Below are 26,760 nucleotides of genomic sequence, written 5' to 3' on the forward strand. Positions count from 1 at the left end.
CTGCAGGGTTTAAACCACAAGAAACACATCTGTCTACAGGGATCAATACAGTAAGCTTATATGTGAAATATCACTTGGTATTCTCTATTGACAAATTCAAAGATTGATGCTTAAACATTACCAAATGATTCACTATGATTTCAGTGTCAAGAACCCAAAAATTTTAAGGTGGAATACAATAAGAAAATGCATCAAAAGGCCAATCACTTATGAACAGAACCCCTGAAGATGACCTATCTTACGTGCTTCCTTTGTCTTAAAGCTGTCAGAAGCCATTGGTTCTGTTGTCAGAAGCCGCTAACCATTTCATTATTAACTGGCTTTCAAACACAGCACACAAAAGGCACTGGCCACTGCCAAGTATTAGAAAAAGAGGAAGAAGTGGGCAGAAAGTAAGAAACTCATGGCCACATGAGAGAAAAAGACCTCATGAGAATCAATACAAACACACTGCTTGGAAATCAAATGGTTTCTTTTTATCTCCCTGGAGGAAACAACAAGGATTAGATATTTGAAATTCAAGATTTAAAATGTTTTCCAGTATTATTCACTGCATTATTGTTAGAATTTATTAGCCCTGAGTATTTTACTTCCTTCCTGCTCAGTGTTTATTCCTGCCTTCAACTAAGATGTGTGGTTTTTTTAAACACTTTTTTAAAAGATTTATTTATTTACTTGAAAGTCAGAGTTACACAGAGAGAGAAGGAAAGGCAGAGAGAGGAGAGAGAGGTCTTCCATCAGCTGGTTCACTCCCCAGTTGGCTGTGATGGTCGGAGCTGTGCCAATCCGAAGCCAGGAGCCAGGAGCTTCTTCCAGGTCTCCCACGCGGTGCAGGGGCCTAAGAACTTGGGCCATCTTCCACTGCTTTCCCAGGCCATAGCAGAGAGCTGGATCGGAAGTAGAGCAGCCGGGATTCAAACTGGCGCCCATATGACATGCTGGCACTAAAGGTGGTGGCCTTACGGGCTACGCCACAGCACCGGCCCCAACATTTTTTCTTTCTGTTCTTCACAATGGATATTTTCATTTGATTTATCATTTAGTTCACTGGCTCCCTCATCTGTGGTCTCCAATCCACTGTTAAGCACATCCAGAAAACCTCCCATTCCAGTTACTGTACAATTTTCAGCTCCGTAATTTCCTTTTATTCTTCTTTTTTTAAAAATATGTTTCTCAGTTTGAATTCCCCCATGTTCATTTATTATATAAATATCTTCCTTTTAAGTTCTTGAACAATTTATAACAGCTACATAACTGTCCGCTAATTGTGACATTTGGGTCAACTCAGGGTCTGTTTCTATTGACTTTTTCTTCCTTTGAGAATCACAATTTTCTGTTTCTTTGCATTATTTAACTGGTATTTTCCCTGTAATTTTCAGTTTGTTCTGCTGGTATCAAACTCAGTGCTCTGACACCATCTGAGCCTTTGCCTCCAGAATGGAGAATGTCCTCAGGCCAAACTCCACAAACTCCCTGTTGCTTCTCAAGCTTAGATTCTTGTTCAGCACCTGCCTATTTGCAGTTACTCTCCAACATTTTCAAATTGCCAAATTATCATTATTTTCTGTTGATGATCAAGCTGCTCCACCACTACAAGAAGGCGTTATTTCTAAAGCTGGTAGTAAGAAAAGCTTGAAGAGGACATCACATTCAGCTTCGCAAGTTAGGTAGGAAACACATACGACTGATCGGTAGAATGCTGGAGCCGGGTAACGTTAGGAAATAAAGACAAGAATTCTTTGGATTTCCACACTTCAAACACGGAGTGCTAAGTTTTTTGGGGGGAGGGGGGAGGTACAAAAATCGGTAAAAGGAAGTCCATGCAACTGCTATTAGCAGCTCTGTTGTTTCAAATGATTGGAAATACCAAGTGCTAAGCATGAACACGGATATGAACCTGAAAGAGAGTAAGATATATGTCAGTAAATCAAACCTTTACTGTAAATAATTCTAACTTTAGTTTCAAATAGAGAAATATACTCACTATATAGTTAGTAGAATTCACATGCCAGTCATCTGGAATAAAAGCAAAGTATGTCAAGTATTCATTTGTGCAGAAAAATTTAATTACAGTATTATCACATATGACTCTAATTTTAACTTTTAATAATATAACAAAAATATATGCCTGATTCAAATATGATCCAAACATTCCCATGCATGTTGTAAATCAACAAAAAGTGAAGGAAGCATTGGGACAGAAGGAAGAAGTCACTGGAGCTAGAATCGGAGCACTGGGCCAGCTAGGTCACGACTCCACAATAACATGACACCCTTATTTGTTCTGTGGTCCATTTTATTCAACTCTGAACTTCAACAATTTTCCCAGGATCCTGGCAAGGGTGGACACTATCTCCTGAAGCCAGGTCAAAGTATCCATGTTATCAGTGTCTTCCTTGTGCTTTACTGTTAGTCTCTACCACTGTCTCCCAACACTCCCAGCCCCCAGGCACCAAATGTACTCAGCGCATGGAATCCATAGACTTGAAACAGGGTAAAATGTGGGGCAATGTTGGGGTGGGGTGGCTAATTTTTCTGAATTCATACTACTACTACTGAGAATTTAATGAGTATAATCCATCTATGAAAATAATCTTAGGTAGAGGAAACTGTTACTCAAAAATATTTGCTGAATTCTTACCAAATGTCAGGTACTACATTAGGCACTGAAAATACGTAGGTAAACACAACAGAGTTCCAGCTCCCCGTACGGCTGAGGAGCTGGACAAGGAAACAATGGTTTCCACACAGTGTAGGTTATTTATGAAAATGTTAGATCCTGGGAGCACTGAACTGTAAGGTGAGCTTTAGATGTGTTGCTGCAGAGAATAAAGTAGCCCCTTAAGTTTCTAGCTAGAGAACATACTTTCCACACTCCATCAGAGTCATTGTCTCATAATCACGGAAATTACACTCAATAACAATTATGGAACTAGAGTTAGCAGGATTCTGACGTTAAAAGAGCTATCTTTGGCTGGGGAAATTTACACAGCTACATGATTTGTTGGAAACAGGTTTTTTTTTTTTTTTGACAGGTAGAGTTGTAGACAGTGAGAGAGAGACACACAGAGAAAGGTCTTCCTTCCGTTGGTTTACCCTGCAAATGGCCACTACGGTCGGAGCTACACCAATCCAAAGCCAGGAGTCAGGTGTTTCCTCCTGGTCTCCCATGGGGGTGCAGGGGCCCAAGCACTTGGGCCATCTTCCACACCCTCCTGGGCCACCGCAGAGAGCTGGACTGGAAAAGGAGCAACCAGGACTAGAATCCAGTGCCCATATGGGATGCCAGTGCCGCAGGTGGAGGATTAACCCAGTGAGCCACGGCGCCGGCCCCAGCCTTTTTTTTTTTTTTTTTTTTAATTTTTTTAAAAGATTTACTTATTTATTTGAGAGGCAGAGTTACAGACAGAGAGAGGGAGAGACAGAAAGAAAAGTCTTCCATCTTTTGGTTCACTCCTCAAATGGACACAATGGCAGGAGCAGGGCCGATCTGACGTCAGGATCCATGAGTTTCTTCTGGGTCTCCCATGTGGATGCAGTGGCCCAAGCACTTGGGCCGCCCTCCACTGCTTTCTCAGGCCATTAGCAGAGAGCTGGATCAGAAACAGAGCAGCCAGGACCCAAACTGGTGCCCATATGGGATGCCAGCACCGCAGACAGAGGCTTAACCTACTACCCCACAGCGCCGGCCCCTCGGTATCAGCTCAGGCTCCTAATTCCAGCTTCCCAATAATGCAGACCTTGGGAAGCAGCAAGGTGAAGACTCAAGTAAAGTCCCTGCCACTCATGAAAGAACTGGATTGAATTCCCAGCTCCCACTGTCCGCCCAGCCTCGTACCAGTCGCTGGATGGGAGCTCACTCTACCTTAAAAAAAAAAAAAAAAAGAAAGAGAAAAAGTACTAAGACGAATTCCTCAATGTGAAGAAAAATGAGTAGGAACACATGGAAGTAAAAAAATACAGAAAGGAATGAGTAACAACAAAACATAATATAAGGAATTCTGAATAAATACTGACTGCAAAAATGAGAAGTATAATGTCTTATAATATTTTAAGTATACTTCTACAATTAAAATATGACAACCATAACATGAAAGTAGTGGAATGAGAAATGGAATTAAAATTTCTACAGTATTTGTATGTCTGGGAAATGATCAAAGGATGAATTTACATTAGACTGTAGCTAAAGTCATTCTGTCCAGCACCAAGTACACACATCAGTATTTTAAAAAGGTCACATAAAAATGAAATTTAAAAAGTTGATTTTGGTGCAAAAATTTTCAAAATCCATGCATTTTTTCACAACACATTTTTCATGAACCTTCTGAAGATGCCTCATATGCATGTATTTCCAATTATTTAAAAAGAAAAAATCTTTTCAATCCATTTTTTCCATGAACTTTTTGAAATACCCTCCTAGTAAATCACATCCAAAACCTGAAAAAATATTTTTAAAAATACATAACATTGGAAAATCAGACTTTTTAATACTTTTTTAAAAGATTTATTTTTATTTATTTGAAAGGTAGAGATCCAGAGAGAGAAGGAAAGAGAAAGAGAGGGAGAGAGAGATCTTCCATCACTGGTTCATTCCCCAAATGGCCAAACTGGCTAGGGCTGGGCTAGGCCAAACCCAAGAGCTTCTTCCAGGTCTCCCACATGGGTAGCAGGCCCATGAACTTGGGCCATCTTCTACTGCTTTTCCAGGTACACTAGCAGGGAGCTGGACCGGAAGTGGAGCAGCCAGGACTCAAACCGGAGCCCATATGGGATGCCGGCCCTGCAGGCAGCAGCTTTACCTTCTTTGCCACAGCGCTGGCCCCAAACATCAGATTTTTTATACCCTTTTTCTCAGGCAAGTAAATTAACGATTAGGGAGTGGCCAATGTCGTGGCACAGTGGCTAAAGCAATGCTGGCATCCCATACAGGCACCCCAGTTCATGTCCTGGCTGCTCCACTTCCAGTTCAGCTCCCTGCTGATGTGCCTGGGAAAGCAGTGGATGCTGGCCCTAGTGCTTAGGTCCCTGTACCACGTGGGTGACTGGGAGGAAGCTCCTGGCTCCTTGGCTTTGGCCTGGCCAAGCCCCAGCCATGGCAGCCATCTGAGGAGTGACAGATGGAGGACCTCTCTGTCTCTAACACTTTCAGATAAATAAAATAAACCTTTGAGAGAGAGAGATTGGGGAGCAATAATTAAACTAATTAGTGCTGACAGCTGCCCATATCCGCCAGGGAGACGACATGCACTACAGCTGGGAATGAACTGATACACTCACCCTTCAGCGTTTGCATCACAATATCAGTTTTCCCCCTGCTGGCTCAGATTGATTCTCTAGGTTAGTCCGTAACTGTCGGCTTCCAAGTTGTCTGACTTAAAACGTCAGTCTGAGGCAGTGGCTGTCCTCAGTGTCTGGTAAAGCCCAGGACAGCACAGGCAGGCACTGAGTAAAATCCCCCAAGCGGGAAGGCGGAGAACACTGCGCGCGCTTCTTCGGTGATGTTCCACTTCTCTGCAAGAATCTGGAGGTAAAACCAGGGTATTTGCCAGGAGCTGGGAAACCTGGGCAGTTCCCTACAACCAAAACATTATAAATTAACAGTCTGCTTATACAGATCTAATAAGAATGAATTTCTTAACGTTGACATAAAAGAGCAAGGGCGACTCACCAGACAATGAGATGCCTTACGTCCTGCTTCTTTCCTTCCAGTTTCTCTTTTTCTGCTCTTTTCTTCAACTCGAAGCAAAATTGTGGGTTGAGATTTGTGAATGCCGTCCAACGGCAGCCTAAGCGTTTGACTACACTGTGATGCTGTCAGCAGGTGAAGTTCCATGGATGGGGCAGGACTGCGGGAGTGGGTGAGGCAGAAGAGCTCGGGCCATGGCACCAGGCACGAGGATCGGTGCTGACACAGGTGTTGCATACCAGGAGCAAGCACACACACCTAACACAGCTCCGCTTTTAAAGACGTTATATAGCTACTCAGCAAGACTCAGGAGGACGATTTCCCACTACCAGCTCTTGTGTTTTTCAGGTGAGTGAGACGGCAGTGTTTACTTCTACCCTGAACTGTGACTCTCAGTGCCCAGCGTGGTGGTGATGCTGAGATCATAATTTGAGTGAATTTTGCAAAGGGATGATAACCCAAATGGCAGCATGACAAACCACACTGATGTGAAGTTTACTAGTAGTTGAGTCTAAGTCATAATCACTGGTTATTAACCACTTACCTAACCAAATGTAAATAATTTGGTTACATTATTTTCAGTTCAATTCCAGATATCTACATCATCAACACAAAAATGGCTTTAACTTGGGTGTTCCGTGTTGAGACAGAAGCACAGGGGACATAGTCTTTAAACAAAAAAAGAATCTGAGCTCGGTTCTGAAGATAATTAGGTCTAGCATGTAACGACAATCCTTTTACTGACAATGCTGTAATGACAATTTCTAAAACAATCAGATGATCACAAAAAAATCTGTAAAAGTGAGATCCAGATCTACAAGAGTTTAGAGCAAACAGCATAAATGCCTGCAAATATACAACACACAGTAAGATGCTCTCACAAAGCACACTTCATAGTTTATAGAACGAAAACAGTCTGTAATTTCACTATCTGCTCAAGTGATCTTTCTAATGTAATTACTGTTGGCATAAGGTAGAGAGAATATTTTCACTGAGCCACCTCTGATGCAGCCAAACTATTTTTTTAAGTTTAAAAACACTGAGTAAATGGAACTCTGTGCATCTCACCACATATAAAATCTGTGCTGTTCTGTAAGAAGCCAGGTGGACTGGGACCTAGCAGTTAACTAAGACACCTTTTAGTAAATGGGGAGGGCCTGTAGGGCCAACTCACAAGACAGAAAGTGACTCTATTATAATATGTCACCCACACACACAAATATTTTTCTTCACCCTGTAATTTGTACATCACAGACCAAGAAATATCAATGAGAAGAGCTGTGTGGGGTTATGCTTGGCAGACATTAGTAGTTTAACTAAACATATTTTGGATATTTCACCCCTGAAATACTTCGAGAGATGTATCCATTTCTAATTATACAGTTGAGTATTTGTTAAGAATGATTACATACAGAGTGACTCTGATTAGATGATTAGATGAGTGCTGTATTACGCTTCCTCTTTTGATTATCCCTGGAAGGCAAAATGCTTACTCCCCATGCATCTCTCGGGTGTGTGATATTATTTTCATGCACATGCTCTTGAGACTCCTGAAACTGTTACGTCTTGGTGGTGGCTTGTTTTACTGTGCAGCTCTCCTCTGCCGTCTCTAGTCCCTGTGTCTGCCATTGTGCTGACTCAGCTCCTTTTCTGGGGCAGGGTGGGGGCGGGGGTGAGACTTATCAGTTATTATGCAGCAGGACCTGATGACATTCCTCCAAGGCCATGGCTCTCCTCCACTCTCACTCCATCTGTTGGATGCTGCAGTGACCCCAGCGTTAGAATGGGGGGAATTAATTTATCAGTAACTGTCACATGTAAGATGACAACAAAGGTTGGCTGACCATGAATGACTGAGTGCATCAGTGAATGTGGTGAGCTGCCATGAACCCAAACTTAATATAAGACCAAAAGCAATTCTCCCTGACTCTGACCACAGCCTGCATACAAGAAGTAGGGGACAGATTTGGGGAGATAAACAACTGCCCCAAAAGGAAGGTGCTGATCAGTTTAGAAAACCAGGCCCATTTTCTTTGGGCCATGAGCAGATTACCACGGACACAACAGAAGCGGGGGCTTGGGCTTTGTTTCCTTCCTTTGGCTTTGTGGCTGGTTCTGAAGTAGCCACATGGTCAGAAAGAGGAGAGGGGTTGAATCCTGAAACAGTGACCTGCTAGGAGTTTAGGTGTCCTGGAAAAGTCATTGCTTCATCCTTAAAAAACTGGGTAGACCAAGCTCTAGGCCTGAAAAAACTACTGTAATTAAAGGCTCTCATGGTCATCCCTACATACTACATGTGTACTTCAAGTCGTGGAAAATGGAACTAAAAGACAAGCTTATTTCAGCACAAAGTAATTCTGAAATCGATACTTAGTTTGTTCATAGGATGCATTTTCCACTTTTTAAAGACTCCTTACGTGCATGGATTTTAAAAAGACTTCTAGCAACAAAACAAACATCTTTTAATTCCATTTTCCACAAACTTTCTGAAGTCCCCCTGCATATGTGCCACCAGGGGAGGGTTTCAGGTTGGTAAAAGAGCGCTCTCAAAGCCCGCAACACACAGATGTGTAAAGTTATCATTACACAAAACCATGCAGATCGCGGGTAATATCTGTGCTTTCCAAAGCACTATTCCCAATAGTTTTATTTCTCCTCTTGACTATCAGCCAGGTAACTTGTACTTTTTTTTCCCAGATGAATTATATACATTTTTCCAAGCTGATTTCTGCTTGGCCACTTCCTGACCATTTCCAGTCTCCCCAGGACCCTTAAAGTTAATTTCTCCTTCCTTCCGGATGGGACCTCTTAGTTCGTTCATCTGTGAATTTCATCAGTGTCCTCTCTAGTCTCTGCTACAGATTATCAAGACTGATGGTAAATAGACCAGATTTCATGTCAACCCCTTCCCATTAAACCAGCCAAGCAGCAAACCACATTTGATTACATATCCAGAACTGCACCACTGCCTTTTGAATAGAGGAGAGGAGATGGGTAGAAAACTTCTGTGTATTTGATTAAACCTGTGTAACTCCTGAAATGCCCAAATTGCACAAGGATTTCTGCGTTAAGTGTTTAGTGTAGAAGTCTGGCTCCCCGCAAAGCTGTGTAAAATATACTGCTTTTGAGCTGTTCGTTGAGCTACTGCTTATCTCTCTTAAAAACGGAAAAGGTGGGGGGGGGGGGCTGTGCTGTGGCATACTAAGTTAAGCCAATGCCTACAGCGCTGCATCCTGTATGGGAGCCAGTTCAGGTCCTGGCTGCTTCTCTTCTGATCTAGTTTTCTGCTTATAGCCTGGGAAAGCATTGGAAAATGGCCCAAGTGTTTGAGCCCCTGCACCAGCGTGGGAGACCCAGATAAAGCTCCTGGCCCCTGGCTTTGGATCGGTCCAGCTCCGGCTGTTGCAGCCATTTGGGGAGTGAATCAGCAGAAGGAAGACCTTTCTTTCTTTCTCCCTCCCTCTCCCTATCTGTAACTCTGCCTCTCAAATAAATAAAATCTTTAAAAAAAAAAAAAAAAAAAAAAAAAAAAAAAAAACCTGAAAAGGCTTCAAGTTCACGGAAAACAGAGAAGCAGGCAGTCATCTTTAACATGTCACAAAAGTCCGCGAATCAAATACAGCTTCTCCACAGACTGCTTCTCTTAACCTGGTCTCAATTTTTCACATCACTGCTTCAGTTTAGACCCAACAGGCAAACGTTCCTCTGCAGACAGTTATGACCAAACAGAGAGATGATAAAGGGGGCTGCGGCTTGGCAATGAAGTGTCTCTTAAAGGCCCACTCCAAGAAATACGTTTAAGTTTACATCTGAGAAGGGAGAACAACACGACCCCGGAGTGGCAGGGCGCAGTGCAGGCCAAGTCCACAGGGAAGAGGCCCTGGGCCAGACTCTGGCTGTTGGCTGTCTGTGAAGTAGGAATGGTGAGTTTGATGAGGCACCCCTCCATGTAAGAGACTGACCCCCAAGAGCATATTAGGGGGTAACTCTCCTGCAGTGTTTCCTAACTGCACTGATTTCCTGGACCCAGCTATGATTCACTCCCACTACGCTGGCCTCCTCAATCCATTTCTTGTGTCTTTTAAATCACTTAGCCTTTTCTACTTCTAAAGGCTACATCTCTCAAATTCACTGACTTCTCCCGTATCAGTGTCACTGCCCTAGTCCACTGTTTCTCATCTGACATCTGATTGGTCCCCTAGTCTCCTCTCATGCCCTATCTGATTTATTCTCCAAATTGGACCCAGAGTGTTGTTTTTTGTTTTAAGATTCATTTATCTCTTTGAAAGAGCTACAGAGAGGGAGAGAGAAGGAGAAAGACATGGAGGGAGGAGAAAAGAGAGACAGAGACAGGAGCCAGGAGCTTCTTCCAGTATCCCATGTGGGTGGCAGGGCTCAAACACTTGGGTGATATTCTGCTGCTTTTCTCAGGCCATCAGCAGGGAGCTGGATCGGAAGTGGAGCACCCAGGACTCAAACCAGCATCACAGGCAGCAGCTTTACCTGCTATGACTTGACACCAGCCACCCAGAATGTTCTTAAAAGTCTGAGTTCTGGGGGCCAGTGCTGTGGCGTAGCAGGTAAGACTGCTGCCTGCAGTGCTGGCATCCCATATGGGCATTAGTTCGAGTCCCGGCTGCTCCACTTCTGATCTAGCTCTCTGTTATGGCCTGGGAAAGCAGTGGAAGATGGTACAAGTCCTTGGGCTCCTGCACCTGCGTGGGAGACCTGGAAGAAGCTCCTGGCTCCTGGCTTTGAATCGGCACAGCTCCGGCCATTGCTGCTATCTGGGGAGTGAACCAGCAGATGGAAGACCATTCTCTCTCTCTCTCTCCCTCTCTCTCTCTCTCTGTAACTCTTTCAAATAAATAAAATAAATCTTAAAAAAAAAAAAGTCTGGGGGGGTCGGCACCATGTCTCACTTGGTTAATCATCTACCTGCGGCGCCGGCATCCCATATGGGTGCTGGATTCTGTCCCGGTTGCTCCTCTTCCAGTCCAGCTCTCTGCTGTGGCCCAAAGGGCAGTGGAGGATGGCCCGTGGGCCCCTGCACCCACATAGGAGACCAGGAGGAAGCACCTGGCTCCTGGCTTTGGATTGGCACAGTGCCAGCTGTAGCGGCCATTTGGGGAGTGAACCAATGGAAGAAAGACCTTTCTCCGTCTCTCTCTCACTGTCTATAACTCTACCTGTCAAAAAAAAAAAAAAAAAAAAAAAGTCTGGGTTCTATCACAACATGGTCCTGTTCATGTCTTTCATGTCCTTGGCTCTAGGACCTGATTTTACTCGGGTTTAAACTCTGATCCCTTCACCTACGAGGTCCCTGCTAGATGAGCCCTGTTGCAATTCTTTGAGGATTCAGGCATTCTGCTTTAGGGACCGTGTACAACAGTACCTCTGCCTGGAAAGCTTTTGACCTCTCCTCTTCCCTCATACCATATTTTACAAATTCTTCAGAGTTTGGCAAAATATCACTTGCTTATGGAGGTCTTTCCTCTCATCTTTTACTTCAAGGCATCAGTTTTCATAGCATATTCAATTTCATAATTTATGGCATTTTGTAAAAAAGATAGGGACCTTCTACCAAACTCTAAGCTCTACTCACTCAGGCAGGGGACACTGCCTGTGATGTTCACCACCATGTCCCCAGCAGCTTGCTTGGTGCCTGGCCCGTGAGAGACCTTCAATGAAGGTTTGTTAAACGAATGAAACAATAGGTCCTCTTTTCCTTTCTCACTCTCCTTATTTCTCCTTCTCCTTTCCCCACCTTTATCATTCCCTGAAGATATGTCAAGGCAAAAAGTAAACAATAATAATAACAAACAAGAGATCTCTTATAAAAAGAATATCCAGGGGCCAGTCATGTGGCATAGAAGGTTAAGCTTCTGCCTGCAGTATCAGCATCCCAAATGGGCACAGGCTCAAGCCCTGGCTGCTCCACTTCCAATCCAGCTCCCTGCTAATGAGCCTGAGAGAGCAGCAGAAGATGGCCCAAGTCCTTGGGCCCCTGCATCCACATGGGAGAACTGGAAGAAGCTCCTGGCTCCTGGTTTCAGCCTGGCCCAGCCCTGGCCATTGCAGCCATTTGGGGAGTGAACCAGCAGATGAAAGAGCTCTCTCTCTGCCTCTCTCTCTCTGTCTCTCTCTCCCTCTCCTTCTCTCTCTGTATCTCTGCCTTTCAAATAAATAAATAAATCTTTTAAAAATATTTATTTATTTATTTGAAAGGCAGAATTAGAGGCACAAGCAGATGCCTAACCAATATCTTCCCTCCAATCCAACCTTTACATTCTCACTGTTCATCAAGCCTTAACACATCTTGAAACAGACCCCTCCTATTCTCAAAAAGCTTCCCAACAATGATGGTGCTGCTAGTCCAGTGTCTCTCAACATTTAATCTATATCTCTCTTTTGATTATTCAAGTCCTGCTGCACTTTCACTGTCAAAACAAAGTGATGAGAAAGTCTATCTGTTGGTTCTTTCCTCAAATGCCCACAACAGGTCAAATCCAGGAGCTGTAAACTTAGTCTGGTTCCCCTACATGGACATAAGCGGCCCAACTACTGGGGCCATCTGCTTCTATCTCCCAGGATCCACACTGGCCAGAAGCTAGATTGGAAGCGGAGGCAGCACTCAATCCCAGGCATTCCAATATGGGATGTGGGTATCCCAAGCAGCAAGTTAACCTACTGCGCCATAAGACCCACTCCTGAGAATCTTGATTATCAATTACACTGTGTGTTTTCCTAAGGTTGGGCTTCAGCTAGTATTTAGTACGTGGTAGGCACTCAATAAATTTTCATTAGATGAACTACTAAAACCTGAAATTCAAGGTTATCAATGATACAGTAATCAGTACATTTTTTCCAGTTTTGTATCCTATCACGCTCTCCTTGTAGTTCCCCATCCAGTCGAATCATTCCAGTATTTCTCATAGCATGGCTCCTGAACTATTAACATCACTGGGAAATTCATCAAAAATGCAAGTTCTGAGGTCTTCACCCCCAACATGCTGAATCAGAATATAATCTGAGTATAATCTAGTAATCTGTGTTTTTACAAATACTTTAAGTAAATCTAATCCACACTAAAGTTTGAGAATCACTGAATTCAACTACAAGGGTACTTCAAAGTTTGTGAGAAAATGGAATTAAAAGCTAAATTTACTTTGGTAGAAAAAAATCACTTTGGAAATCTATGCTTAGTTTCCATAATACACACTTTCCATGAACTTTTTAAAGATTCCTCGCATACATGATTTCAAAATATTTCTACAGCAAAATAAACATCTCTTAATTTCATTTTTCCATGAACTTTTTGAAGTACACTCATATTTAGTCTTGTATAAATATTATCCTTCTTACTTCCATGACTGCTCTTGTAATTTCTTCTACATGGAAACACCTCAGAATCTGTTATAGCTCCTGGCTAGTGCTCTGTAAATTTTTTTTGGCAGAGTAGCCAAAAACTCTACAATGCCCATTTGCAGCTCTCATAAAGCTTAAATGAAATCACACCTCTTTTTATGTACACATTATTTCAGTTGGCATTAGGAAATGCAAATTTGTTCTCAGTAATAATGCCTGTATTCTAAAAGTTGACTCAATTTTGCATATCTGGGGAGTAAGTCATATATATGAGGGTACTTCAAAAGGTTCGTGGAAGTGCATATTGTGGAAAACCTATGTATTTCATAAAATTTTGGACCAAAATAAGCTTATATTTTAAGTTCATTTCACCATAGATTTTTTTAAACTCCTCTTGTGTTATCTACTTCTCAGCACTCAAGTTTATTACATTTTGAGGGAGATATTTGTTCTCAATGTTAAGAGTTAGAGAGTGAAACTTAATAATTTGAGTTTTCCAGAGTTGAAAGTAGGGACTCACTAATATATATCTGTCCAATTATTAAGTCAAAATCATGCAACAGCTCTAGGAGCTATTGGGGACATGAATTAACCATAGAGGCAAGACAAGAAATTATAGACATGCCCTACACAGGTACATTCTTGGGCAGAAATAAAATTTAAGCCAGGGAAAGATACAAGCTAATTTTTCCAAGCTGAAGAGAGTTTACCCATGTTTCCAGATAATAGTAAAACTCCAAAACATGAAATGCGAAAATCAACTTGAAAGTTAATAGAAATGCAATTGTCCAAAAGAAAAAAAAAGCTATGTATAAGGAAAAGCCTTCAAATATTATGCACTCACCCACTCCCACACATAAGTGGCCATGAATGCAAGATGACAGAGATCATTTAAATCCTTTTCAGCAAATAAAACGCATTATTGGTACTAAGATGATACCTCAACATAAAGACAGGAGGATGGGCAGAATATTACCAAAGTCTACAATCAGATTTGGTTGGGAGCATTACTTAGGATACTCTGTTTGTCAGATAAGGAAGCAGCGTCAGAGACATATAGAACTTTCCCAAGATCACAGGTAAAGCAATCGCAAAGCATAGGTCAACTTGTTAGACCAGAGGTCCTCTCACAGTACCATTCTAATGTCTAGGGAGCATCAGCATCTGCTGGTAGCCACAAGAACCACAAAGAAACACAATGACGTATTCAGGCAAAGCCATCGGCTGTAATTAAATCCATCTGACTACTTACCAGGTACAGGAATCAATCTTACCAGTTCTTTAGCATGTTTCCTGACAAACTGGTCATGTCTATGACAAGCTCAGGACAAAAACGGGGTTTCACCATTATGAACATTTTTCAAAACTAGAGTTTACAGAATTTAAATATGTACCAGTAAACTGTAGTACATAAGATAGGCACAGAAACCCTAAGATGGGTCAAGTAAATGGTAACGAAAGCCCCCAACAAACTTCACTGCCTTTGCTCTGACACCCAAAGCACTACTGAAACACTTGCTTTCAACTGCACGGTTGACCAGAGCCTTCTTTGAGTTCTGGTTTCAGTAATTCCCAGGCAATACTTGGCCTTTTAATTCATTTTAAAACTGTAGGTCAAACCTCATTTCAATAACGAATATCCAAACTCTAATCCATACTCCATTGATTTTATGGATTAACTATGACACAGTTCTCTAGTCTTAGAGTTTTAGAGCTGAGAAGAACTTAGGAAAGCGTGTATTCCAATACTATCATTATGAAAAAGAACAAAGATTTGTGTGACAAATTTAATAAAAGACTTGCTAATCCGTTAGAATCCACACCTATAGAGGTAGCATGAAAGCTATTCAGTCGAAATTTAAACACACATATTACTCAGCATATTTCTATAGCGTGTGAAATATTGTCAGTAAATATAGCTTTTAAAATTAAAACAATTAAAAAACAGCAAGATTTTGTTAAAGTATTAAGAATTAAAATAAGAAACCATTGGGTAATCTAGTAGGAAAATTTCAGTAACAGTACTATAAAATTACAGTAGTATTTCAGTAATATTTCTAAAATATTTCTAAATACTTCAGTTATATATATATATATAAATGTATATATATATAATATTTACACAAGGGTTTCCCCTGCCTCAACACTTAACTAGTCTCTCATTCTTTCTCTTAACAACCCCTAACAAAGTAGAAAATATCAGGTGAAAAAAAAATTGTCTATGTACAGAGAATGAGTGCAATTTAAAATTTTCAGATATCTCACACTTTTTAATAATATTTCAGGGAGAAACAAATCCATTAATACTGTCACTGTATAACTATAGAAACAAGACATAAAACTAGAAGTTATAAAACAGGGCAAAATTTACTAACAGCCCAAAATGTAAGACTGCAAATTCTGAGCTTTATATCTTAGGTAAAACTTAAAGAACTTCCTTTGCTGGAAGAAAGAAAAGGAGGTAGACATCTTATTCGCAACTTGTAAAAATATATATCAACATACCTATTGTTGTTTCGACAATTTCGACAATTAATGCATTCCATGGGATCAATCTGAGGCACAGCTGTGTACAATCCACCACCCTTGTCCGGGAGGAAGTTCAGGGGGAGAAAAAGAAGAAAAAATGCTTAAAATGCCACACAGACTAGTAACCAAATTGATAATAAACAGGCACATGGTATATTTTGACCAATTCCCCAAGCAACGTGATGCTTATCACTTTTTGCCCATATTCACCAATGAGTTCATTAGTGTTCTGCATGATATTAAACTATATTCTAGAAACTTTACTGCCATGTTTTTCCATGCATTTCTGTACTGGAAAAAGGCAAATAAATGGAGAGGCTTAGTCATTTCCCTTCAATGTTTCAAATCTAACAGGTCCAAAATACATTAAATACCATAACCTCCTATTCCTTTTCGGGCAGTCATGGAAAAGTCTTATGTGATGCCAGTTGGAGCAACAGGGTGTGAAACTGGTCTGCATGATGTCACAAGATTAAACCCATCGTCATTTTCCTGTAATTATTTCGATTAGGTCTGTTCACTTGACTACACTAAGTTATAAAACGTGTGATATTTTTCCAGATGGAATAGGTTCTCAGCCAGCAATGACTTGGAGGGGAGCATTAATATATTGATGTTGCTTTTGGCGGAAACTGCCCAGCAATTAAGAAAAATGCCCAGATTAACACATACCTCATTGTAAAATGTTCATTTGACATACACAACGGCAAACATGACGTTAAAAAGTGAGCTGCCCTTAAGAGCCAGAGTCAGGATTTTGCCTTCAGATGAAAAACAGCAGAGCTGAACTTGATCAGGGTGGGAGAAGCTGCCACCCTGCACCCAAACCCAAAGCAGGCCTTCAAGGTTAGGGAAAGTTCAGGCAATTGTTTTTCCTAGAATACTTTCCATTTCCATTCATCTGCTAACAACAGCCAGAATCTAAGCAAACCAAAAGTACTGAAAATTTCTCTAGCATTCCTGGTCCAACTAACACCAGGAATTATTAAGAAAGGAAAATATTCTTCCTGAGAGAAAGAATGCCTCTATGCTATATTCAGTCCATGATGGCCAACTCGTTATTAACCTAGAGGGGCAACTATTATCTAGATAGTAACTCCCTGTTCAAAAAAGAGCAAAGTTCTGTGTTCAAATACTAAATATGAGCCTTGTTTTTCTCTTCTTATGGAAACAGCGTGTGCTGTTCAAATTTTAACGTCCTCTCCCTCAGTTTTCTTGGACAAGGTTAGTAGTTTGGACTAGGAATGGTGACAAAAAAATTTTAGAAGGTCTGAATATAAGCCACGGCTTTCCACATAAAATAATGAAACCATTATTCTCTTTTTGGTAATTTGCACTAAAGCAAATTAAGTAAGTTTTTCTACAACATACAAAAGCTAGGTCACATAAAAGTCATTCAATTTCTAGCTTCAAAATATAAATGTGTGTGTGTGTGTATATATAACAGTTTTATTCTCCAAACATAGTATCTTAATAAATTTTATTAAGGCACAAGATTAAAAAACATCCTCTATGCTTCTTCAAATTGGAGTGCATTGTGTTACAGCAAACTCATCTGTAATCAGAACAATGACAAAAACCAAATGAAAGCATAATTTGGTCAACTAACCAAATTATCTATTTGATTAAATATAGATAGATCAAATTGTTTATTTGATTAAAAGTAATATGGATACACACCCAAACAATATAATAAATCAAACGTTGTAAGGTAGAGAATGCCTTTTAACCAGCATCCAACCAAAAATACAATAGTCTGTCTCTTCCAATTTCAAAAGTTATATCAGCTAGTTATCTCTAAAACAAGGTAGTTTTAAAGGTTTATCACTCCTGTGGTTAAGAATACTAATACGGTGAAATGCAAAAAGCTTCCAGGCCTCAACAACGACAAAACACACAGGGCAAAACTGAAGAGAGCCATGACAGCGCAGAGGTCACCATCCTATTGGGCTGCAGAAATGGCCTGCACAGCCTACACAATGCCTCCAGAAATCTGCATTAGCTTCTATATGTAAAATTCTGGCCAAATCAGAAAAGCTGTCACCACCAGGCCCTCAGTCCCACAGGACAACAGGTGCTGGACTGAAGCAGCTGCTTTTACACAGCACCTGTGCCGTCCAGTTTACTACCACCTCTACCCCAACCCTCTCTTTCCAACTTGCTGTATAGTTTCATGATCTGCTCGGCTTCTCGGCATTTGAGTTTTCAGACTCTGCTCTAAATAAATCAAAGTCTGGTCTAGGTCCAGTGGTATTTCTGCTTCATGTCTAGTCTGTTCTTTACTGGTATTCCTCTATCATCAGGGGTGGGCATTTGCCATAGCAGTTTAAGATGCCACTTGAAGGGCTGGTGCTATGGAGTAGTGGGTAAAGCCGCCGCCTACAGTGCCAGCATCCCATATGGGTGCCGATTTGTGTCCCAGCTGCCCCACTTCCAATCTCTGCTATGGCCTGGGAAAGCAGTGGAAAATGGCCCAAATCCTTGGGCCCCCACACCCGTGTGGGAGACCCAGGAGAACTTCTGGCTCCTAGCTTCGGATGGGCACAGCTCCAGCCATTACGGCTAATTGGGGAATGAACCAGTGGATGGAAGACATCTCTCTCTCTCTCTCTCTCTCTCTCTCTCTGCCTCTCCTTCTCTTTTTGTAACTCTTTCAAATAAAATAAATAAATCTTAAAAAAAAATGCCACTTGGAGCACCTGTATCCCACATGGAAATGCCTGGGTTCCAGTCTTGGAGGATATTTTTCTGATTCCAGCTTCCTGGTGATGTACGTCCTAGGAGGCAGCAGGTGATGGCCTAAGAACTTGGGTACCATCATCCACATGGGGGACTCTGTTTGAGTTCCCAGCTCCCTGCTTTGGCCTGGCCTGGCTCTGGCTGTTGTGGGCTTTTGGGGAGTGAACCAGCAGGTGGAAGATTTCTCTCTCTCGATCTTTCTCCCTCTGCTTTTCAAGTAAATTAAATAGAAACTGAAGTAATGAATATAACTATTATTCGATAATAGATAATACAAAGAGCACTCAGGATCAAGGGCCTGCCAGTGACACAAACTATTTCCATGGAAGTGAACCTCTGAAGTTCCTATACGGAAAAAAGCCAAGCACGCTGAGCCGGCTCTTGCCCCTCGGCACCCCTGGCGCCCCTCGGCACGGAGTACGAGCCCTGAGGCTTCTGGTTCTAATGACTTTCTCTTACATTCACTAGATGATGAGAATGTTCAAAATCCACACGTGTCCTGGTTAGAGAGTTCGTATGGGCGGAATAAAGCCCTCCGTTGAGGTTCCCATTCACCATCCCACTGACGCCATTAGGGGCCTTATGGTGAAGATGGGAGCAGCCGTTGGTGAGACCGCCATTGCTCAGGAAGCCTCGGCGAACGCTGCCATTGATGGGGTTCGCTCCCGAGAGAGTGGCGTAATCCATCATCTGCCCGTGAATATCTGACCCCTGGCAGAGGTATCTTGGAGGGTCATATTCTGTTAAAAGAGAACCAAAAACAAAAACAAAAAAAAGTCAGATACTGGAAAGGATAACCATCTTGCTAATCAAGATTTATTAACGAACCCTCTAAGGAACTACAAAGAGACTAAAATAAAATATTCTAAGAATGTTAACTGAAAGCCTACTGGTGAGCTCTGGTTTAATGAAGTTACTGCTCCGCTTTCTTCACAGTGTGGAGGTAGCTACGAACTCTGAGTTAATCATGACTCTCTTCATGGGGGAAGAGAAACGATCCAGGCAGAAATCACTCAAAAGAGAATAAACAAACTGTGCCAGCCAAAACCATCCAACTACTGCAACACCAAGAAATGGTGTTTAAATTCCATACACTTCAAAGTGCTGGAGAAAAACTGTCTGAAGCAACAGAAGACTAACTTTAGGTAAGACATTTCAAACAGCAATAAACAACCCTCATACGTAAAAGGATGGGGTTGTGTATGCACTCACTGACTATTCATCTAGCTCCTCCGTACAGCCGATGTGCAGGCTGTGGGGTACCAAAGGCGAAAGGCTACCCTCATTCCTTCTATTAAAAGCATTTCAACAACTGCCTGACAAGTCCGATGCACAGAGGCGTATCTACCAGATCTACTTAGAAACAGTAAAATGTCCCTAAGAAAGTACAGAATTGGAACTGCACAGGATTTGTTGTCAGAGTTTCCATAAATTCTTCAAAGGCACTAGGGCTCCCTGAGACTGGGCTGACGGTGCCTCCCCTCCACAGCCTCTCCTCCTGCTGGATTGTCTTGCACAGATGTGTACTGTCCACGCACCTGCTGATCTTCCCCACTAAACTGTAAGCCCTCCCTGAAAGGGCAGTGCCCACGTTCATCTTATTTGGCACTGTTTTCCATGGTCCAGCACAGTGCCTGGCACACAGACAACAGTCATGGAGCATCTGTTGAATCAATGAGGGAAGGAACCCAACTAGAATGACTTTCCCTTTGTAAATAAAGGTTTATGAGGTCCCAAAGGAAAATTACTTGATTCAGATTAACAGTGCTCAGAGAACTGTATTCAAATTATTCTTCTCATGATTCTGCATCCACTCACACCACTACAGGTAATAGCACTAAAGCCAGTGAGAGAAAGGCCCAATCAAATGATCCAACCCTTCAGCCTAACGCCAGCACCATCACCTGTTTCCCTGTCTATGCCGTGGACAGCACCATTCACTTACAATGGATTTTCTTTGCCCTCAGTTACTGACTGCATGGGGGCCACATGTGGGATCAGCTATAGCCGCTGAAACTGTCCATCCCTGCTGGGGTCCTTTGTTTTTGTGTATTTCCTCATTCTGGGGACAAAGAGGAAACCAAAAAGCTTCCTCCCACCACAAACTAAAATCCCTACTTGATGTGTTAATCCTGTTCTATAACAGCTGAGGGGTCAGGACAGGCAGGAAGGTGAGGTGAGAAGGACTGAGGAGCGGGAAAAAGGGTTCTAGGTCTCACAACAGTGCCACCACCGACAGCCCAAGCACACCTATTTCCAGGTGAGGGAGAGGATGCAATGCTGGGACAGTTCTGGTGCATAAGGACCAGAGAGAAGAAAGCGGTATCTCCCTCTGTGGGTGCCACGCAGTGACAGAACAGAGAAGTCTTCACTCTCTCTCTTCCCATCATGCCTCTTCTGGACCCGGCTGGCCAGTGTGGGGGTGTTTCTAGAGCAGTTCCAGAGCTGGCACTTCGAGTTCTCATCTGCTTCGGTGGTCCAGGGAGCTGGAGCTTCCCAGCACGAAGTCAGCTATTTACTTGACCTGCGTAGCTTGGGCTTTGGTGTTTATTTCTCCTGGGCAGTTTAATCTGATGCTCTACTTACTTTGGCTGACAAGTGGAAAAGTCTTCAAGTCACCTCCTCTGAATGAAGAATATCTAATGTGTTTCAGACCATGGCATTAACACAGGAGCATGTTAGAAATCAATATTTATCCTGGCAACATTTTTCTACCCATCTTCAGGAAAGGAGAAGGATTTCTGAATGACTTACTCTGTATGGTATTCTGCTGATGATTCTTCCATAGGCACATTGCAATGAACACCATGAGAATGAGAACCATGACGCCCAGCACGCAACCAACGACCAGATACAACATGTCACTGCTCCTGGCAGGGCTGGTTGCAGGCCCAAGGTTTCCTCCACCACCTGAAGAGCTGGGAGGGGTACTCAAGTCTTTGATGGGATACTCAGATGCTCCAGGAACCCGTTTCACTAGTTGAAATATAAAGGAAAACATGATGTCAGAGTGAACACAGAGTCTCTGAAATGGTTTATTCTCTGAAGGAGGTCTGGTTAGGAACGCAAGCCAGTCTGTTTACACTTGTCACAGAGACGCTTAGACCGCCAGTGAGTCACAGAGGACTCCAAGGTCTAAAAATCCAATGTGGCACAGGTTTAGCCTACCAATTTACAGAAATCTTAAGTGCACACAAACACAGCACTTGGTCCAACCCAAAATGTACCTGTAGAAGACTCTCAAAGAATGGAAATAAAAGTATTTCCACTAATGCATGAAATGAAAATTGCTTTCTATCTGATGTATTTGAGCTAAATAAGATTCAGAACTGTGGAGCCCATGCTGTGGCATGGTTGGCTAAGCTTCCGCCTGCAGCACCAGCATGCCATATGGGTGCCGGTGCTCTTTTTCTGATCCAGCTCTGCTTATGGCCTGGGAAAGCAGTAGAAGATGGCCCAAGTACTTGGGCCTCTGCATCTGTGGGGGGGACCTAGAGGAGGCTCCTGGCTCTTGGCTCCGGATCAGCCCAGCTCCAGCCATTACGGCCATTTGGGAATTGAAACAGTGGATAGAAGAACTTTCTCTGTTTCTCCCTCTGTCTGTCTGTAACTCTACCTCTCAAATAAATAAGAAAAAAAATTCAGAATTACATTTGCTATGCTTCTACTACATAGAAAAAAGTAAGTACCAATATTAGAAAATTTAGCTTTGGACTCTATAAAACCTATTTTAAGTCCCCAAACCTCACATGTGGTATTAAGCACTCCCAAAGAAAGGTTTCTGGAGTCCATGTAGCAGCAACTTTTTTACTTAATTCATGGGGTATTCTGGATAATGGTAATAAGAAAAACCATTAACAGGTGGGTCTCCAACTTCATTCTCTCCAGAGCACATGTCACAGTGTTTTAAATGTCACAGAAAAGCAAGAGCACAGGAACTGGCAGCCAGACTCCGGAACCAGAGTGTGGGAGTTCGGTCTCAGCTCCACCTTTCACCATTAGCTGTACAGCTTTTAACTCCCTGCATTCGTTCCTACATTTGCAAAATAGGGACAATAATAACAGCTCTATCCCTAGACAGTCACAAAGAGTTCTATGGGTTGAATGTCCTCCCCAAAATTCATGCTGCCATCGCAACAGGATTAAGCACTTAAGAGGTGATTAGGTCAAGAATAGTCAATTTCAAGAGTTGGTTGTTTATCTCAAGAGTGAGTTTTCTGGGCCGGAATTGTGGTGTAGCAGGTTAAACCTATGCCTGCAATACCGGCATCCCATATGGGTGCAAGTTCAAGCCCTAGCTGCTCCTCGTTTGATCCAGCGCCCTGATACTGCACCTGGGAAAGCAGCAGAAGATGGCCCAAGTGTCCCCACGTGGAGACCTGAATTAAGGTCCTGGCTTCTGCCTGGTCCAGCCCCGGCCATTGTGGCCATTTGGGGAGTGAGGCAGCAGATAGAAGACCTCAGCTGTGCGCACGCGCACGCGTTTTCTCTCTCTCTCTGCCTTTCAAATAAAATAAGTAAATCTTTTTTTTTTTTTTTTAAAGAGTGAGTTTCCTGGTAAGTATGACACCCTCTTTCCCCACTCTCTGTCCCACTTAACCTTCCACTGTATTATGATGCAGCAAAGAGGCATGGGTCACACGCTGACACTGAGCTCCTGAACACGAAGTCTGCCGAACTGTGAGCCAGGAAGCTTCCATGGTTTGCAGCTCACCCAGTCTGTGGCATTACAGCAGCAGAAAAAGGACCAATTCAAAGGGTAAATGAGTTAATCCTCATACAGCACCTAGGGTATACAGGGCAGTGTCTGATCGGTTTTCTATTGTTATTAGTTTTACCTTATTTCCTGTTGTTGTTTCCTAACAAGCCATAGAAGCAAAGCAGTCTCTAAAAAAATCCGCTCAACAAACTACATTAACTCAGGGTTCAGCTGTCGAGCAACCTCCACTGCAGAGAACAGAACTGGGAATAAGGAATGAAGGGACCAGCTTTCAAAGGAAGGAGCTGTCCATTGTTGAAAGCCGGAAGAGCGGTTGGCAGAGATTCTAAAGGAAAGTTCTACTTCAGGTGGCGGCTGGATTACACATTTCTAAGGCTGCTGCCAACCCGAAAGAAAACACAAAAGGTTTCTGAGGCAAAATGGTTGATCCACATCACACATTAAAGATCAGGGTTCCTCCTGGGGAAGTCCTTCTTTGTTTATCCTTTAACCACTCTTTATTTATCCAACATTTATTAGTAATTCTACCAAGCTTGATGATCTGGTTTCCAACCTCTTGCTTAACTTAAAAACACAGGACAGATGGCTTGCGTTGGAGGCTGTGTGCAACAGATCTATTTTAATAGCAATAATTAGAGATAGCTAAGCCTGAAACGAGAGAGATGACATGAAAAACAAAAACAGAAACCCAAGAACTAGAGGAAAAGTCCTGACACTCTCTGATCTTCAAAGAGAAGGAGAGGCCGGCGCCGCGGCTCACTAGGCTAATCCTCCGCCTTGCGGCGCCAGCACACCGGGTTCTAGTCCCAGTCGGGGCGCCGGAGTCTGTCCCGGTTGCCCCTCTTCCAGGCCAGCTCTCTGCTGTGGCCAGGGAGTGCAGTGGAGGATGGCCCAAGTGCTTGGGCCCTGCACCCCATGGGAGACCAGGAGAAGCACCTGGCTCCTGCCATCGGATCAGCGCGGTGCGCCAGCCGCAGGGCACCGGCCGTGGCGGCCATTGGAGGGTGAACCAACGGCAAAGGAAGACCTTTCTCTCTGTCTCTCTCTCACTGTCCTCTGCCTGTCAAAAAAAAAAAAAAAAAAAAAAAAAAAAGAGAGAGAGAGAGAAGGGGAAAAGACCAGCCTTCAACACCTGGGTCTTCCTGAAGACCTCACTGAGCTTCTAAAGACAAAAGCATCACTGTGCCAACAAAAACCTGGGGCCATTTTTTCATAAGTTAAGTCATATTAAAAAAAAAGGTTAAATCCTATTTCCTGTCTTCCACCTAAACAGCATGAGAATCGCATAATGCTTTTTAAAAAGTCATTCAACATGAATAAACATTTTAAAGATGATTTTCATTTTTCACGGATGTGAAAGTCATTAGGTGAAATCTGTATTCCCCAGCAAAGTAGGCTATTCTGAGCACAGCTACACTACCTCTGCTGGATAAACAGCAGCTATAACAATGCTGTCTGTGTGGTTCCATGTTTTGCCTGACATGTTCTTTATGGTTTTTTAAAAAGATTTATTTTATTTATTTGAAAGGCAGAGTTACAGAGAGAGTGGAAAAGACAGAGAGAGATATTCCACTCACTGGTTCACTCCCCAAATGGTCGCAACAGCCAGGGCTCGGCCAGACCAAATTCAGGAGCCAGGAGCTTCTTCCAGGTCTCCCACATGGGAGCAGGGGCCCAAGCACTTGGGCCATCTTCTACTGCTTTCCCAGGCCATTAGCCAGGCCTGGATCAGAAGTGGAGCAGCTGGGATTCGAACTGGCACCCATGGGATGCTAGAATTGCAGGAGGTGACTTTTCCTACTACACCAGCCCCAACATGGCTATATTCCTACACATATTAGGATAGGAGATGATATATTTCATTTCTACTTAATTTTACTCTATCACAGCATTTTATAGGCAACTAAAAAATGTTCATTAACAAATCAGTGTCCTGAACAAAACCCTTATGTATATAGTTTTTTTCATAGCAATTTACTGAAATTTTCCTACTTTTTAATTTTCCAATGATTTTCTCCTTTTTAATTCTTAATATCTTAAAAGTAACAAAATTCTTTTTAAAGATTTATTTATTTAAAAGGCATAATTAGAGAAAGAGAAAGGGAAAGACAGATACATAGATATCTTCCATCTACTGATTCACTTCCCAAATGGCCACAACAGCCAGAGCAGGGTCAGGCAGAAGCCAGGAGCCAAGAACTTCATCTGGGTCTCCCACATGGGTGGGAAGGGCGCAAGCACTTGGACCACCTTCTGCTGCTTTCCTAGGCATATCAGCAGGGAGCTGGATCAGTAGTGGAGCAGCTGGGCCTTGATCTGGTGTTCATATGAGATGATCGCGTTGCAGGTTGTGGCCTAACCCGCTGTACAATGCTGGCCCCTAACGTGAATTCAGCAGAAAGACACATGATCCAGGCCAGTGTTGTGGGGCAGCAGGTTAAGCCGGCGCCTGTAATACCAGCATCCCATGTAGGCACCAGTTCGAGTTTACCGGCTGTTTCACTTCCCATCCAGCTTCCTGCTAATGTGCCTGGGATTGCAGCAGAAGATGGCCCAAGTACTTGTGGAGACCCAGATGAAGCTCCTGGCTTTTAGCTTCAGCCTGGTCCAGCCTTGGTTGTTGGGGCCATTTCGGGAGCGAACCAGAATAGAAGGTCTATTTCTCTCTCTCTCTCTCTTTGTAACTCTGCCTTTCAAAGAAATAAATTAATCTTAAAAACAGGAGAAAGAAAAACAAAGACATAAGATTTAGAATTTAAAGCACAGAACTAAAGTTTGGCTTTATAATTCAATCTCTCTAAACTTCTGTTTCCTTGTTTTTGTTTTAATTTACTTTTTTCTACTCTCCATTTTAATTTCTATTATTTATTCATTTGTTTATTTTATTTGAAAGGCAAACAAATACAGAGAGAGAGAGAGACAGAGAGAGATCTTCCATTTGCAGGGGCTCAGCCAGTCTGAAACCAGGAGCCAAGTACTGAATTCAAATATCCCTTTTAGGTGGCAGGGACCCAAGTGTTTCAGCCATCACTGCCACCCACCAGGGTGTGCATTAGAGGAAGCTGGAATCAGAAGTAGAGCTGGTACTCAACCTCTTATACTGCAGTATGGGATGCAGGCATCCAAGGAGTGACTTAACTGCTTTGCCAAATACTACCCCTCTTCCTAACTTTTCAATAGGGATAATAAGATGCCCTGTAGCAGACACTGATGGCTGCCCCGCCCTCTGCCATGCTGGAAGGGCACTAACTGCATGTCCGCCTGAACCCTACCTAACCCTCAGGATAAATCCAGTGAACTGTCGGTGCACTGAGTCTTAGCCAATTGCACTTGTACAGACGTACAGGAGGAACTTCGGGGGCAACTTCCCTCGTTCTTAAAACAGCCACTGTCAGACAATGCAGCCCCTGGGTGTGAAGCCCAGAACTGCGGCAACCTGTGAGTGGTGCCAACCTCAGGCAGAAGATGGCCAAAGGGAAAGACAGAGAACAATGAACTTCTGAATTCAATAACTTGGGAATTACTCACTTCTGCACTTCCTATTTTGGAGATAACACATTTCCTGACTATTGAATCCTACTGAGGGTGGATTTTTGTGTTGCTTGCTGTTGACAGTGTGCCCATAGTGGGGGTGAGAACTAATGGAGACTGAACAGGAGTGCTTTTGCTTCGTGAATATCCACATGAGCTGTCTCCATGACTCGTGTGTGCTGTCTTC

General features: G+C 42.8%; 1 protein-coding gene across 25 annotated transcripts in view; it reads right to left on the minus strand.

Annotated features, from left to right (window-relative positions):
* CDON (cell adhesion associated, oncogene regulated) overlaps positions 1-26,760 on the minus strand; it is a 109,872-nt gene that overhangs the window by 4,921 nt on the left and 78,191 nt on the right. For 20 of the 25 annotated variants that reach the window (XM_089335439.1, XM_089335404.1, XM_089335400.1 and 17 more), the window contains 3 exons: positions 21,077-21,298; positions 18,782-19,062; positions 15,560-15,639 (listed from right to left, as the gene is read on the minus strand). In XM_089335439.1, coding sequence (XP_089191565.1) covers positions 15,560-15,639; positions 18,782-19,062; positions 21,077-21,298 — 583 coding nt within the window. Of the gene's footprint in view, positions 1-5; positions 1,898-1,984; positions 2,017-5,277; positions 5,574-5,668; positions 5,847-15,559; positions 15,640-18,781; positions 19,063-21,076; positions 21,299-26,760 lie in introns of those variants that run through there. The other 5 variants (XR_007920241.3, XR_011378521.2, XM_089335444.1 and 2 more) reach the window with 3 other exon arrangements.

This window comes from Oryctolagus cuniculus, chromosome 1, assembly GCF_051225735.1.
Source record: "Oryctolagus cuniculus isolate XC-2025 breed Fujian yellow rabbit chromosome 1, ASM5122573v1, whole genome shotgun sequence".
NCBI lineage: Eukaryota > Metazoa > Chordata > Mammalia > Lagomorpha > Leporidae > Oryctolagus > Oryctolagus cuniculus.